Source organism: Phaethon aethereus (genome assembly GCF_964289735.1).
Source record: "Phaethon aethereus genome assembly, chromosome: 1".
NCBI classification, from domain to species: Eukaryota; Metazoa; Chordata; class Aves; order Phaethontiformes; family Phaethontidae; genus Phaethon; species Phaethon aethereus.
Genome location: NC_138575.1, coordinates 210,113,178 through 210,130,591, shown reverse-complemented (window position 1 = coordinate 210,130,591; position 17,414 = coordinate 210,113,178). Strand labels below are relative to the sequence as shown.

The window sequence follows — 17,414 nt, the reverse complement described above, 5'->3', positions numbered from 1 at the left end:
GGAAAGGAAAGGAAAGGAAAGGAAAGGAAAGGAAAGGAAAGGAAAGGAAAGGAAAGGAAAGGAAAGGAAAGGAAAGGAAAGGAAAGGAAAGGAAACTGGAGTGTCTGGAGATGGTTTCTAAAGCAACAGAACCCTAAATAAATGGTCTGATTTTCCAAAGTGAAAAACATAAACTGAACAGCCCATGCAGCATTTTCGCCAACTGTCACTGGGGTGGCATTTCTGAAATCTGGTGGAATGACTCATCCCAAAACAACAACTGTTGCCAACAAGGTCTTTCCTCCAGGTCTAATTATTTGAATGAGAGAGCTGTAAAAGCAAAATAAACAGAAAAACCAGAGGCAACTCCTTATCTTGGGGGTCAACTCTGAAGCTTCCTGTGAAGAAAACTACTCTCTAAGGTGCCTCTCCAACCCACTGAACAGGAGGAATCCAGGTGATCTTCTGGGCCAAGGAAGGGATTGGCCCTGCTGGAGTGAACCCCTTGTTCATTAAAACAAATTCCTCCTCCTGCACCTAGTCACTACCTCTCACACAATGCATATTGGCAGGATGCATCCTCCTGAGACATTTTCCTGTCCACACTAGGGATTTCATATGGCAGCAAACATCACCAGGAGGGGCCTGACCCTGCCAACAGGTAGCAGAGTTCTCACATTGTTTGAGACAGACACCCTTAAATTCAGTGGGAGCGGACCTGACCCAAAGAGTACGCTGTTGTGCAGTAATTAAACACAGCCTCATCAGCACAGATAAGCATCCTTCTTTGGCTAGTACAAAATACAACAATTTCAAAGACGCTTTCTGAAGCAGTGTTGTTTTACTGAATAATTTATGTCCCTGAGTCCTCTGAAAATGAGCAACATACACTTCAGCACTGCCATGGCTATTCAGTGGAGACAGTGCACATTGTGTCAGTAAGCTCATTGCTTAAACACTGTTGCCATGACTATAAGAAAGTGATTATACTATTGTTTACAAGAGGCTCTCGATAAGTCATTGCCACGGTAGCCAGAGTCTTGCCTCAAGTCAAAATTTTTGTGATCAAGATAATTCCATAGAAAGACTTTGAAAACTGAATACATTGTAGAGTCAGGAATGAAAAGTAAGACAAGTGTCTCAGGACTGTTGACTCTCTGGTTTTCTGACTGTTTCATTGGTAAATTCCATGAAGAAGAAAAGCCCTGCTAACTAAATAACTGTTGTAACTCATTTTCAAGGAAGAAATAATTTATAGAGCAAGCACCAATGTGGGAGTTCAACTGTGATGAGTAACTCTCTAAAAACAAACCACTTTGTACACAATGTAAGGGAAAAAAGACTTAAAACATCTGACTTAGAAGAAATGTTTGGGATTATGAAATAAGGCTTTTCAGTGTCCTGGAATGAAATCGATACCTAGAGCACTTAGTTCTGAATCCTCCGGGGCATAAGTACAGTGCATGACCACTTTATCTCAATGCTGTGCTGATGATCAATAGTTTCCAAAACTAAGAAGTAACTCTGAAGCTGTCGGAAAGTCGTCCTCACATTTCCTATGGACAGTAACAGGCCACAGAACACAAAGCAAAGAGATGATTAATAGAGTGCTGGACTAGCAGTCAGGAAATCTGGGCTCCATTCCCAGCTCTGCCACTGACCTGCTGTTTGACCTTGGGCAAGACACTTGACCTTTCTGTGCTTCTGTTCCTCCTGCCATTCTGTCTATCTTGTCTCTTGAGGCCCTAAGGTATGCAGGGAAGGGCACGGTTCTCACTGGGTGTTTGTAAAACACCTACTCCAGGGAGCTGCCTTCAGAGCTGTGCAATAGACAGGGTACCAGAGGAATCACTCTTGCACAACACAGTGTTTTGCTTCAAAACAGAATAGCCAAGATGAACCTTCTTGTTGCTTTATCTGCTAGTCCCAGGATCTTACTGGGTCTTTCAGCTAGCTTCAGGCTCGGGCAGCAGGTAAATGGGTTTGCAAGATCTGCTTCCTCACTGTGTCAGAAGCACTTTCATGTCGATTTCTAATTGGTACTAATTTCTCTGCACCTTGATTCAGCTGGGGTTGCAAGTGCATCAGAACGATAACCGAGTGACATCATAGATAAAAATAGCTACAAGAACCATTTCTGAACAAAAGGAATTTCTTCAGGGAAATACCAACACCTGTATGTGAAGCTGCGGGCGTGAGCTGTTTTCAAATTAAATACAAGATAAATTATAATTTTTCAGTGTGTTGGAATTTCATGTAAGTTATTCAACTGAGAAATATTTCTAAGTCTTCCTCCCACCCTAAGCCATGGACAGACACCTTCCTCCATTACTACAGCAGTCATCTTACCAGATGGGAGGCAACACATGCAGGACAAGGTGGCTCCCACCTGCTCGTGCTGGGGTGCAGCTGCAGCCTCGACAGAGAGCAGACAACTTGTGTATATGCTCTCAGTTCCAGTGCCACTTTGCTCCCAGTTTGCTGGAGCATCAAGTACATTAAGTGCTTGGACACAGACAACTTAACTGGGAGACTAATCTGAGTACAAACTGATGCAGAATCAAGAGCAAGTAAAACAAGAAAAAAATATGAAGCATACACTTATGAACATGAATGAAAAGTTGGGAAATGCTTTTCTCTCCTAAAAACAAGGGGCACTGCCACACCTTGCACTTCTGTTGTGAATCTTGGCAACACGGTGCCATAAAAAGCCAGCTCTGAGAGTCATGTGATTATGTAAAAGACTCATTTGGGTTTGTATTTCCAGTACTTACACCTGTGGGTCAAAGGCTGAAAAGGTGATTTGAGTTCACCTCAAGGAATCAAAACACCAGAAGTCAAATAAGAAGAATCCATCAATTCATATACAGTGCCTGCAGCTTTGACAAAGCAAATGTTCAAATATCCTGTCTGAGGCTCCATCGATAATGAATTTGGCTTGTAAGCTATAAAACTCATCATCAGATATTAATGCACTTTACAAAGGTGGTAAATAGTATTTTTCATAGAAGAAACTGAGGTTTATGGAAGTGAAATAACAGGGGTAATCTGTTGAATAGATCCTAGAGTCAGAGTAGAAACATTGAGTTTTTAGTTTACAGCATGCTCACCTAAGAACTGTTGCAGGTATTTTGTGTCAGGTATATGTGTTGGCATTTCAGTACAATTATGGATTGATTACCTGCATCTAATAATACTTTGCAAGAACTTGACAAGGTATGAAAAATTCACAAGTTGGCTCTCAGTTGGCTATAGGAAGTTTTTCATGGGAAATCTGGGGCATAAATAGTTTATGCTTTCATCTGGAAAAAAAAAAAAACCCACAGAAAAAAGCTGTCTTCCTCCACCGGAGAGAGGCCAAAGGACAAAGATTTTGTTTCTCCCCTTCAGAGCAGCCAGGTGCCTAAACCTCTTCCACGTACCATGTAGCTGATTGTGTGCCCTCTGAAGTGTTGCATAGTGGTTTCTTTAATCACCTTCCTGAACTCCATAGAAGTTGGAGAAAGCTTATTATCACGTAGAGTTCAGCCCTCAGCGGACCCCAGGGTCCCATGTGCTAGGCAGCAAGACGATGCCATCTGAAGAGCTCAAGCATAGAAAAGAAATAGTGGCACAGCAGGGGACATGCGCAAGATCACAGAAATGCTTGCTGTCAGAGCTGGCACCTCTATGCCAGTGCTCTGGCAGCTGGAGCAGCTTGCCAGCTTCCAGCTCCTCCTACACCACATAGGAGGTGCAATATAAATGGACTAATGGAGATATTACCCTTCCCAAAGTTGTCAAAGGGACCAGGATGGAGCTCTTCTTTTCCAGTAATGAGACATAGGTGAAGTTTCAGTTTCATAAGCCAACAGACTCGATAAGAAAGGCAGACTACAATTGGCTTCCGAAGATGACATCTTGGTAGAAAGGACCGTTGACAACAGTTAGGAAGAGGAAGAGAGGCATGTTACGGCCTTTCTTAACCTGCTAACTGACTAACCTCATTGCTGGGGTTTTTTTGGTCACTGCAAGCTAACCGAAGCCCATGTACACCTTCTGCAGGCAGTGTTCTCTGAGAGGAGGGAATAATAGTGAGATAAGTCAAAGTTTCAGCAAAGCAGCTTCGCTGACTCAGACATACCTTTCTAAAGTTCAGATTTCCCCAGGGAGCGGCTAACATTTTTGCTGGAGTCACACTTCTCAGTGCAGAAGAAACAGAAGCTGTATATCACTCTCCTTTGTTGTGGTGCTTACACACAAGGGACTCAACTTGAGTACCGCAGGGGATGCGAGAGTTCTATCAGAGGATCTGTTGTAGTCAGGGAAGTTAAAAAGCCCATGGGTTGGCCTCAGAGAGCATGTCAAGTCCAGGCAGACAAACTGTTCCTTTGCTTGCTACCTACGCCACCTTGGTGGTGGAAAGTGTCTATTAAACAGTTGCAGAATGGAGGAGACTTTCATTAAATGTATTGAAAGCTTAAAAAGCTTCAAAGGAGGTAAGTGATTTGATTAGGGAGGTAGGACTGAAAAGGATCCTACACTAACACACATTTAACAAATTCATTTGCTGAACTTTTCATTAAATATAGCTTTTTATGCAGCTTCCAGGGAGTATTCTTGATTTTGATTCGGAAAACGTTCTCACAGCCGAGGGGAACAAAGATTTTAAATGGCACCCATGCCCATCCTAATCAAAGAGCTCCCAGCAGGCCAGAAGACCCATGACAGCAGATCAAAGTTTTCTACTTACAAAGGCAATGCAACTTACTCATTTTACCTGACTTGGTGACATAAATTTCCTTTGTCAGAACGCAGCTTCGCTCTGGCAGAAGCACAAGGAGCAGACAGCAGTCCTTCACCTCACAAACAGATAATTTTGTTGCTTTGGCACCAAACTTTGTTAGTCAAAAGATCCCACCCCAGCTTCACTGAATGGTTTGTGCTTTAATCCACCTGTGCTCACCGCACCATAACGTCACTTCACCCCATAGCTGGTCACCTTATACTGTTCCGCTTCAAAGCGCTTCTAGAAGTTACGAACATCCAGAACCAGAAAATGAAACTACTTCTGCAGGGTACCCTGGAAGCCAACTAGCAAACAAAGCAAAGAGCTTGGGAGTTGGAGGAAGTACAGACTTGGGCCAAAGATACCAGAGCACAATTCCTCCTTTTAAAATATTTGAGGATCTTTAATGCTAGCACAGGGGAGGCCAAACCTCAGCAAGCACACTGTGGATCATTAAAACAGAAGTTATTAGGAAGCAAAGTCGGGAGTTCCGTGATCATTTAAAGGATTTCTGCATAAAATAACTGCCTAAATTGAGGTTTAACAAGCCAAATTAGGCTCTTGGCACCAGTCAAGCAATCCTGTCTTCCACTGGGGTCCTCAGGGAACTGGGACAAACCCATTGACTCCTCCAGATTCATACTGCCATTGATGAGAATTTAGGGGAGTACGAGGAATTATCCCGTTCTCTTCTTCCTTGGCTACATTGTCTTTTTGGGACTGTTTTCCCTTTTCTTTTTCACCTGCTTGCAGACTACATCTGGGGAGTAGGCCACTTTCACAGTCACTCTTCTGAGTACAGAAAATATTAATATATTTAATGAATATTTTAAATTAATCCTTATAAATTCAGCGCAGCTTTGAGATGAGTGAAAGTAGAACAAGTCACCTGTCACTGATGACAAATGTTGCTTAACACACTCAGAGAAGATATTGCCACTGGTGTGATGGCTGCAATGAAAGAACCTCACCAGAATAATACAATAATGCCCGTGAAACATTAGTTCCCAGTTTGCACAGAGTGAAATAAACAGTGCTCAGCTTATGTCAGAAGAATGAAAGAATGAATCGGCTGCCGGAGATCTGAAACTGCAGTGCAAGAGCTTTGGTATTACCAGTTCAATGCTTAAGCCACTGAGGAATGCCCTCCAGAGCTAACTGTTTATATATAACATAAATAATATAAACAGCTAAGTGCTGGAGGGCATATACATACGTATAGATGTATGTATAAAAGAAAGACAGAATATTTTATCTGTTCCACTCTGCACCATGAAAAGTAACACCACCATATAAATAAACAAACGTCAGCTCTTGGGAAATGCAGGGAGGAAGAAAGTACAAAAGCTTTCCTAGCCGTGTCCTGGAGATTAAGTTTCTCCTTGACATGCACCCACATCCATTGGTCCAGCTAAAAAATCTGCTCTCCACTCTCCAATTAGAAAATGCTGCTGCCAGAGGTACTTTCTCAAAAATCCAAGTAACGCTGCCAAATTAAGCTCAAACACCTCTAAAAACCCTCCCTTCTGCCAGTTTTAAAATGTCCACTGGGAAAAGATAATTATCAAATAATAGTATCAACAATGTCAGATAATCACTTCAAGCTCTTTGATATGTTCAAGTGAACGTCGTTTCAAATGTTATCGAGTGTCAAATATTTACTCTTGAGTCCAACCGTATAAACGACCCATCCAATGCCACTAAACGTGGCAGACACACTTGTCACAGGAGCAGTGGGACCAGCAAAGCAAAGGAAACAACCCAGCTATTTTCAGGAGAGGAAGCATGGGGACAATCTTGGATGTGGAGAACAAAGAGCGTCTTGATAGCCAGGACTCCCCAAAGAGAGTTATGACTGCCTTCGTGCAGATCAGTGTGGAATTATTTTTTTAACTGTTGGAGGTACAGCAAGGCAGGTGGAGCTTTACAATCCCCCTGTGGAGTCAGAGATGTGTCCAATCTCACATGCTCGGTGTGAGAGACACACAAATGCTACTGTCTTGTGCTTCCTTCTGCCAGAGCTGTACCTGCCACAGCCGAAGCTCAGAGCTGCGCCCTGTTCCAGGATCCTGTGCACCCCAGATCTGCCATTTGCTCCAAGCAACAAAGTCTGGAATTAGAGGAATAACCATGGGTGCAAATAAGGCTTCCACTGGATTTCTTCTTGGGAAACACCCCACAGAGGGTGAATTCTGCTTCCTTAGAGGTGGTTCTCTTCCCGATCCATTTATAACGCACAAGACAACAGCCTTAGTCTGCCTTGTAACTTCCTCTTTCAAGTACTCTTGGAATAACCGGTAGAGCAAATTCCTCCTCCAGCTATGGATGGAGTGAAAGCAAGACCCCCTTATTTCCTGGCCCGTCCCTGCGCTCTGAGTTTTCAAGAAAAGGAGCACAATGCTGTCCTACCTGGTGTATGACCCTCAGCCACTTGAATCCATCCCACTCAGATACCTTGTGGTTTGCTTTTCCTTTTCAATATTTGCAACCATGTTCTAAGGGGCTCTCAGTAAGGGGAACATGTGCCTCCATGACACAGAGACATGACTTTGAACCGATGCCTTAATTAGGCAGTCCTACCAGAGCAGCAAATGAGGAATGTCTGTGTCGAGCACAGAGTGGGAGGATCAGCGATGTGCAGTGATACCATTACAACAATACTGCTTCATGAGCCAGCATTTCTTCAGTGTCAAAACATGGTTCAGGGCCCCAAACGGCATGTTCAGGGAAGTCACGTACCTTGTCAGCAGGATTACCAAATGCTAGCATGCAAAAACAAGGGGGACTTTCCAGACCTTTCCCTTGTCAAAGACACATATGTGCGGCGTTATCTGGGAGGTAAGACAACGTGCTACGTGGAGCGAGGGCCGTGCACGGCATTCTCCAGCAAAGAGCAGGTTAACAATCTTTAATGGTATTTCAGAAACAGGGACAACCTCTTTGCATTTAAAAGATGAAAATCATTCAATATTTTCTTTGGAGTTGTTTCATTTAGCACTTTCAGACAGGTGCCTCCAGCTATTTCATAATAATAGTAACAACTAGTAAAAAAAACCCTGAAAACAAAAAAACCCCACCACACAGGCCTGTTCCCTGATTTCAGAAAGTGGATTTTTCTGGGACGTACATTATTAGGCAAAAGCCTTTTTTTTTCCCATATGACAAGTGCAAAGCATTTTCATTAATACACACTGGAAAAATAAGATAATGGGTTTCTTGATTGTGACGAGGAACGTGGGGAGATTTAATCTGAACACTGAGTCAGGTTGAGGTGCCTAAACTCCCCTCGGACACAATGTTATCGCATTAACACTTACATCATCAACCTCGCAAATGATGCTGAGTAACGCAGCCCCAAACGTTGATCCATGCACCGCAGCAAACTCCCGAGTAAGAAGGGAGAAACAACCATGAAGGTCCCTTTTTAGCATATGTCAGGCACTAAGAAAGATAGTGCAGAGGGAGCGATCTATTTTCAGCCATTTGAATAGCAGCCACGGGCCTATCAGGATGCAGTCACTCCTCAATATTTTGCATGTGTGCCGAGAACTAAGAGTTGGAAGGCAGCACAGTGCAGCATACGCCTTCAAAACCATGGTACATGGACTCCTCATAATAAAGTAACAGGAAACCAGGCTTCGCCTCCTTGACATGTTCAGAGCAATTTCCAGTTGAAAAAGGTCAACATACTGTTTACAAAGTAAAAACTCTTGTAACTCTGCTCCGCGAAACAAGCTTGGTGATAGCAACAAACCGACCCTTTCTGGTGAAGCTGGTGCTCGGAGCACCCAGCGTGAGACGCCGTCATGCTCGCGGACATTGCCGTATGCTCCCGTGCAGCACTGCTTCTGCAAGCGGCTGCCGGTTGCTGGGGTACGCAGTGGAACCGCATGCGCGGGCTCTCGCTTCTCGGCACTGCCTGTCTGCCTCATGCATAGGTATTGGCTGAGTTCGAGGGACACAGCAGCGAACTGCAGCCTCGAGTGAAAATAGCTGCCTTGAAGCCCTGACGAACGGGATAAAATGGGGCAATTTACAACGGGAGCAGTACTTTAGGGACATTTTCACCCCTGCTCGGGAGTGCGCTGACAGCGTTGGCTGCTGGTGCACCTCCTCGGGGATGCCTGCTGTCACCGCCTTCGCAGGGCAACAGAGGAGGTACGCGATGCATTTTTTAGGCCCGCAACCTGGTTTAAAAAAAACCCAGGTGGTCCCAAAAAGCCTTGAGGAGGACATGTCCCTCAGCTCCCCTGCTCCAGGCCTGGCAGACCTGCCCGCGGCTCCTCACAGCCTCAACACCACCACAGGGCCCAGCACCTGGTTAAGGACCACCGCGGGGGGCGCGAAACGCAGCGGGTCGGGCCGAGCGGCCACCGACACCCCCAGGACAGCCCTCGGGCGGGAACGGGCCCGGGCCTCGGCGCTGACCCCACCTTCGCGCCTCGCCCGAGGGGCGGCTGCCGGTGGGGGGGTGTGCCCTGAGGGGAGCGGGGGGCGTCGCCTCACAGCCGTGCCTCGCGGCCCCTCCCCCCCGGCAGGGGGCGCTGTGACTCACCGCCAGGAGGGCCGAGGCGCGCTGCTCCCCCGCCGGCTGCTCCCCGTTGATGCCGCCGTTGCTGAGGAGGTGCTGGTGGTAGTCCGGCGGCGCGGCGGCGGCGGCGGGGGTGGCCGAGCCGCCGGCGGTGGCCGCCTTGGGATGTTTGCCGGCCTTGCGGGCGCCCTGCCCCTGCTGTACGAGGTGGAGGAGCTGCAAGGTGCTCTCCCGCTCGCGGTCGGAGCTCTCGGCGCGGCCCCGCTCGTAGCGCCCCTCGCAGCTGAGGTGGTGCTGGCGGCAGACGGCGATGCGGGCCCGCAGCCGCTCCACGATGGCGCTGTGCACCCGGGGCGCCGCCGGGCCCCCCCCCAGCAGCCCGGCCCCCAGCCCCGCGGCCTGGGGGGGAGCCGTGTCGCCCATCGCTGGCTGCCGGTCCTGGCCCTCCGGATGGGTCGGTCCTCACTGCCGCATGGACGGCGGCGGCGGCGGCGGGCGGCGGGGGGGGGCGGGAGAGGCGGGGGCAGCGGCGGGAGCCCGAGCCCGGGGGCTGGCGGCGGGGCGGAGGGCGGTCAGCCCCGCGCCCCCAGCCCACCCCCAGCCGGCCCCCGGGCGGTGACGGCCCCGCGGGGGTTTGACAGATCGGGGCGGGACGGGGGGCGTCCGGCGGCCGCTACGGTCGTGCCAGCATCGGCCGGGCGGGAGGGGCGGGGGTCGGGGCCGGGCAGCCCCCGTCGAGGGGCTCCGCGGGGCGAAAAGGGCGCCCGGGGAGGTGGCACGGGGGGTGGGGGGGCTCCGCCGGGGTAGGAGGGCGGAAAAAATAAAATAAAGCGAGCCGCTGCCTCCAAAATGAATCCCTGGACGAAGGAGATCTCCCTCGGGAATGAGTGAGACTTGGCAGGTTTATTGATTTTATTTTATTTCGGTGGAGCGGGGGGGTGATTCCTTGAAGTGGAAATTTATGCAAGGAAAGGCATTGCCGCGCTCGGCGGCACGGAGAAACCCCCCGGCGGACCAAAAATCCCGTAGATTTGGCGGAGTGGGGTTGGTTGTTTTTTTGTTGTTTTCTGTTTTTTTAAAAGTCTTTAGTAAATGTGGCAATAAAGAGCTGGGGAAGGGAGGAGGAGGAGGAGGAGGCGGCTCGGGTTAGTTTAGTCTTTGTGCTTTCTCGTTTCTCTCGCCCGCTCTTTGCTGGCCGCTCTTCGGTTTATTACCGTGTCCGGCTGTCTGCTGCTAAATTGTAATTCCTCTAAAAATGAGAGACGGATCCCTCGGTCCGGAACAATGTCAGTCAGTGGACTTCCAGACCACGCTTGCCTTCAGTTAATCCAGCCACTGGATAAAATCCGTATTGCTTATTTCCCCCCTTAGTAATAAAGCAGCAAGCTACGAGCCCAGGCAGAGAAGTCCTCTCGCGTACTTTCCCTTGTACTCCCAGATACTGAATAGTTTCAAGTACAGTTTCAAGAAAAGCACGGCGGGGAGGGGAGGGGGAGAAAAGGAAAAAAAAAAAAGGGAAAAAACCAAAAAGCCAGCCCCTCTTCAGACAGTAATTACAAACGGAGAGTTGCACTTACAAACTTCCAGCATTTTGCACCCAGAACAGTCCAGCCACTTTTCCTTTGTGTTTTTGTATGTTCCATCCCCGACCCGCCGGGGTGGCTGGTGGCCGGTCGCTGTCGGCGCTGCCTCCGCCGGCCGCCGCCGCCTGCCCGAGCTGCCGGTTGCCCGTCCGTGCGGCGGCGCGCGGCGCGCGGCGCGGGGCGCTGCGGGGGCGGGAGGCGGGTGTCGCCGGCAGCGCGGCCGGGCCCGCGGCGCCGGGGAGGCCGGGGCGAGGCGCGGAGCCGCCCAGCGGCCGCCGAGGGGAGTCGGGCCGCCGCCGCCGCCGCGCCGCGGGAGGTATCTGCATGGGAGGAAGCCGAGGAAATCCCCTGTGCCCTCGCTCCCTACCTGGGTGCCGGGCCGGGGCAGCCGCCCGCTCTCCCGCCGCCTCCTCTTGCTCCTCGCCCGGTGGCGAGTCCTTCGGGCGAGTACGAGGGAGCTGTCGCAAAAATCGCGGCGCTAGGCTCCTCGACCCGCCGGATTTCTCTGTAAGAGGCGGTGGAAAAGCGAGCGGTGCCTCCCCGGGCGCTCCCGCGCACTGGAGGAGCGCGCGACACCAGGTCAAGGCTTGGGATGTGGGAGCCCTGGGCCCTGACTCGAGGCTTCGTGGGTGTCTGGGGCATGTCACGGAGCGCCGGCACTTTGGGTTCCTCCCCGGGAAAGCCACGGCCTTGGTGCTTCTCTTGCCTGACTCCTGTACTTGGAGCAGGGGTGGCTGACCAGGAGATGGGGCCCTGGGTGCTGGTCTTGCTGCAACCAGCAGCCGTCAGGTTCAGGGTGTTGCTGTAGGTGAGCTGTGAAGGAGGATGCAGAAATGGCTGGGAGCTGGTCAGCTTTCCTAAAGCGACCCGCTTTTGTGCTACTGTGGCTGTACTAACTGAATTCCCAAATGCCCCTTTGGGAATTAAAATGTCCCCCAAGCATGCAGAGACACATCCCTGATGGAAAACCAGTAATGTCTTTTGGGAGTCTACAGCCCCTAGTGCAAGGGTGCATCATCTCATTTAGTTCTGCAGTGGGTCCATCCATAAAACCACACATTTCATCACAGTATATCGGGAGCATTAAGCTGAGGATGAGGAGGAACCAGTGACAACCCTCCCAGGTGGTTTTATCCCTTTCCAAGCTCATACGTGCAAATGCTTTGAGTGCCAATGAGGAAATGACACGTTCCTGGAAATTCCCCCAAAATGCATAGAAGAGATGCAGCACTGGACATACGGGAAACATGAAAGCCCCGCTTCCACGACCCACATCTCCTTTATGTCGCAAGAACCATCCATCTGGGTTTCCAGGCTCTGGCTGTGTGAGCACCTGGCCAGAGTCTCCAGCACGTTCAGACCCAGACTGACTCTTTGCTGAGGGACATGGTCTGTGGAAGCCAGGTTTGTGGATGTGCAATGTTCAGAGGAAGGCATTATTGCTAACAGGAAAAAGGGATTTTTTTTGTTTTGTTTAACCTTGAACAACTGAGGAAGAGTGGGTTATTATTTGATACATAACTGTAGTATGCATCTGTTGAGAACAATGGGCTGGCACAGTTGGAAAAAAATACGAAATTTTAATGTTTGTCAAATAATAGACAAAGTTACTTTTGCTTCAGGCCTGGCTGGGGCGTTTATGTATTAAGGGATGTCACTACTGGGTTTAGGAGGGTCTGTCACAGAGCGCAGGAGTAACAGTAACACAGGAACCTCATGGAGAACAAGGGAGGGTGGTTCACACGAAGCCTTGGCTGGGGATGTGGGATTGGCGGTGCTGCTCAGGGAGGCACCAGCGTAGCTGCAGGAATGCACTCTCTCTTACAGGGTTTTGTAGTACTCGGAGAGTGGTCTTTCAAAACAAAAAGTTTTTTAATGTTAACCTGGGAGGTTTCAGATTCCCTTTTTGCCGAGCCCCATCTCCCGTCTTTCGTGGTTTAACACCTACCTACCCCTTTCAGGGCGAGAGGCAGCTGGTCGCTGCGCTGCCAGTGCCGGTCGCTCAATACGCAGCAAATGCTGCCCCTGGTGTTTCAGAGGAGGAAATACCCCAAATCCGTCCCTCAGCTTTTCAAGTTCTGTCCAGAAGACCCTGGCGAATGCCACCAGCCCCTGGATATGGCTATCATTTTTGGTTTGGCTAGTTGCCAGTTTTCTTAAAAGCAAACGGTTCTTAACATCATCATAACATCACTTGCGATTCGTGTCACAGGCTTTCTAACAAACACACGTGGTAAAACATTAACACAGCAGGTGCTGAACAATTAATTATTTTTTTTCCTTCTGTCTACATTAACTTGTGACCTTTTTACATTTTGTAATCTCAAATCTCTCAAATTTTGTAATTTGAGCATTTTTTTCTGTGTGAATTCACTACTGCCGTCAAACCTCTGACTTCCCGAAGTCGGCAGCCCCTTCTAAATCAGCAAAGCACTTATTAGTGCTGGGTTCACAGCCAGGAATTCTCATCACAGACATCCCATTGTGCTAACAGCTTTCCAAAAATGGAACAAAAAGACTGTGCTGAACCTATGTCGCTTAAAAACTTGAGTACATCCTTAAATCTAGGCGCGTACCTCATTCGTCTGTGTTTAGAAATCACTTATCAAATTACTTCAAAGTTATATTAACTCCACCGGCATGGCACATGCTTAATATCAATCCTGCAGAGAATTTTGCAAGCTGCAGCTTTGAATTTTCAGCCATTTCCATTGTTGGTTCTCCAGCGAGGGTTCTTAGCCATTGTGGATAACTACAGTGATACATACATGTATTTCCTGGGGTATTCCCAGCTAAGCAGGCTCACGTACCATGCAGCTCCCCTGGTAAATTGTTTAACTTTGGAGCAGAGTCTGACTGCACCTGAGTCAGTTTTAGTGTCCTTAAATTTTGGGCACAAGGTGCATGCAATTACTGCTCTGTTTAAACTGTAAAATAAGTCATCTTGAACACACATCAGTTTTTTTTTTATTGAGAGTATAATTCCCAGATCGATCTAAAGAAACTGCTCCTGCATCTTATTTAATAAACAACAGGAAAAACAAAATAAAACAACCCCATGCTATCACTTCTTACCTAGAAAAATACCAAAATACACATAAACTATTCAGGGAAGTAGAGCCACGGAGGGGGTTATTATCAGGTTCTTTCAATACCATTTCACATTTTTCTCATATTATTCCTCTGCTGGTATATCGTACCTTCTTACATTCTTCTGTCTCACCTCTAAATTCAGATTAGAAATTGGTATGTCTTATTTCTCAAAGCAGAATCAGAAAGTCAGCTTTATAAAGTCTATTTTGTGTGTGCTGGATATTTCTCTTGGAGTGGTATTGTATTTACATGTGTTTATCTAACACACCCATCTGTTTATCCAGACAGACTTAAAGAAGGATAAAACTACAAGCCTTTATTTACCCAAATAAAAGTAAACTAGAGGAGTTAAGCATGGGAATTGCCAGCTGAACTGCTAGAAATAGCAGCTCTTTGGAAACAGGAGAAGCCTTCACTGTCAAAAAAATGACAGTAACAGCTATCTACTATTAGCAAAGTTTACCATCCCATTTGATCCACAAATGACTTTCCAAAAACTGAGGGTCCCAAGGAGAAAAATCACTTATTTTTGTACTTCAGTGCAAGAACTGGACATTGAATGTAGACTGAAAAGGGCCTTCTCTCCCACAAGAGCATCACATTAGTAAGCCTGAGCCTGTGCATAAATACCTTGTGTGATCTTTATCATTAACACAGTCTCCAGTTACAGAACTTAAACTAGAGCAGATTATCGAAACATTACAGGAACTGAAGTAATTTCCAAGTATGATCATTAATCACCCACGCCAAGTCTAATCACATACTGAACTCTCTTCATTGTTCCATTAAGACAGGTACTTTATCTTAATTAGAGCTACTACTTCAAAAATTAACACTGAAGATAATTAAAAACATCCTGTCAGAACAAACATTATATTCTCTCACCCTCTAAGTCCATTCAAATTCTCTAATGTGGAAAAGGAAGTATAAAAGACTGTTCAGATTTCTGACTTCTCCCATCATTAGATATTTCCACAAAATTTTTCTGCTAGAAATATTCTTACTATTTCTATTTATAGAAAGTCTCAGGGGGCTAGAGTCCTCTTTGTACTTCATGCTGTACAAGTACTAGCATTTACAGCCTGTCCTGGAAAATTTGATCTAATTTTTTACATATACGGCTCTTCTAAACAATCTTTTCATTTCCTGTGGTGAAGACAAATGTAAACACGATGTAATGATACTTCACATTCTCTGTCTTGTAGAAACTCTTCAGGTAAAATGACAGCCACACAAATATTATCACTTCCTCCAATCTCAGTGAGGGGAATATCAAAGTTTAAGAGAGACTATACACACACAAACATTATGGCAGCCCCTGCCAAGCCAGATCAAATATCAGTTTCCTACCAAAATAGAAATCAGTGATGTCAATTCTAGGCATTTTCTTAGTCCAACTGGTGAGTTCACAGACAAGATTAGCAAACGTATGGAGGCACTTTCTTCCAAGAAACTCTTAACAGCATACTTTGTATCCCTGTTAGAGCCAGAAAAACATAGATCTGGAAAAAAAATGCCTGCAGAAATAAGAAAGAAGTAGCTAGCTGACACTTTGTAGATGAATGAATAGGAGGTGAGAAACATGATGTGGGATGTAGTAGGTATCAAAAAATGAGTAAAACTAATCATTGAAGCAATTTGCCAATTTTCTTTTTTAATCAAAATGTATGTATTCTTGAAATATTATCAGTGATCAGCAAGCCAAAATTTCCCAAACTTATTTTTTTAACCTAGAACCATAGAATCACAGAACAGTTTGGGTTGGAGGGGACCTTTCAAGGCCATCTAGTCCAACCCCATGCAATGAGCAGGGACATCTTCAATTAGATCAGGTTGCTCAGAGCCCCATCCAACCTGACCTGGAATGGTGCCAGGGATGGGGCATCTGCCACCTCTGTGGGCAACCTGGGTCAGGGTTTCACCACTCTCAGTGGGAAAAATGTCATCTTTGTATCTAGTCTAAATCTGCCCTCTTTTGCTTTAAAACCATTACCCTTTGTCCTATTGCAACAGGGCCTGCGAAAAACTCTGTCCCCGTCTTTCCTACAAGACCTCTTTAAGTACTGGCAGCCTGCAATAAGGTTTTCCTGGAGCTTTTTCTGCTCCAGGCTGAACAACCCCAACTCTCTCAGCCTGTCCTCACAGCAGAGCTGTTCCATCCCTCTGACCATTTCGGTGGCCTCCTCTGGACCTGCTCCAACAGGTTCATGGGTTTTTTTTGTTTGGTTGGTTGGGTTTTTTAGCTTCTGGACACCCATGAAATGGAGAGACGTGATTGCTGTTCCAAGAACTCACAATCTAAGTATTAGACCTTATAAAGGACTTGAATAAGCTAACTGAAACTCCCAACATTTGAGGGAAAGCTATGAATAAAAATATTTGTATAATTTAGTAGTTATCATGGGCTCAGTTAACTTACCACAATCGGTGCTGTGTTTACAGGGACATCTTCTTTTCTAATATAAAACAGCATACTTATAGCTTATATACTGAGGATCTACCTCACACCATGTGAAACCTTATAAAATTTACATATTCTTATACCTTTTCTGATTTTCCCTAAATACTTTGGTCTCTTTCTCTATTTCTAGTAATGTTAGCCAGGTTATTTCTTCTCTCCTCGGTAGGAACTGTGAAGCTACAGTGAATTATGCTGTCAGTAAAACTGTAAATTGTTGCAGAAAGATCCAACTTCTCCTTTGCTAGTTATCAGGCAAGAGAAGATACAGCTATTTGTTTCTTTAATGCTTTTATGTACATTATTGTCAGGCTGACTGACAGTAACAAAGATAAAACAACAAAGAAAAGATAAACAAGAAGAAACAGAAAATAAAGGAAATAGTATAAACGCTACTGGGAGCTCCAATGGGCCACAGTCTAACAGTGACAATGACGAATATGATAACCAGAACACAAATGAGTTCCAAAGAATTCTTCCTTGTTGTTCACACTTGCATTCATCTACTTGATTTGGGTAGTTTGCATAACTCGAAGGTAATTTGCATGTTAAAAAACATGAGAAAATGCTTTGATTGCAGTGTGTGTGTCTCCATGCACGTGCTAGTCTGGGAAAGTCAGAAGTATGATAATGAAGTAACATTTTGAAGTCTGTGCACAAATAATGAATAAATAAATAACAGAGAGAAAGCAATTGACAGTCCTCCTTTTCAGGGGTTGTCCTTTTTAAGAATTCTTGACGAATGTTAACTCGAAGAGTCCCAATTCATAAAACATTGGATACACAATGAAGTCACACTTTTTAGATTATATTAATCCATCTTTTGAATAAGATACACAACCAAAGCCTTGGCCAGAAAGGATTATTAAACATTCCATAACTAATTTCCTAAGTGATACTTTTTTATTATAAAAGATGGTTGGAGAAAGCTTTTGCAAAGAGGGTTCAGAGGCCCTGAAAAAGACACCCCACCATACCCGGTGTACTAAAGAAGAAAACTTG

General features: G+C 46.5%; 1 protein-coding gene across 1 annotated transcript in view; it reads right to left on the bottom strand.

Moving 5' to 3' along the window:
* The window catches only part of MAML2 (mastermind like transcriptional coactivator 2), a gene marked incomplete at both ends in the record, with an annotated part of 218,356 nt that extends 208,655 nt beyond the window's left edge, over nt 1-9,701 (bottom strand). Inside the window, one exon of the mRNA XM_082013905.1 lies at nt 9,303-9,701. Within this exon, the coding sequence (XP_081870031.1) occupies nt 9,303-9,701 (399 nt within the window). The remainder of the gene's footprint in view (nt 1-9,302) is intronic.
* Between the last annotated feature and the right edge of the window lie 7,713 nt (nt 9,702-17,414).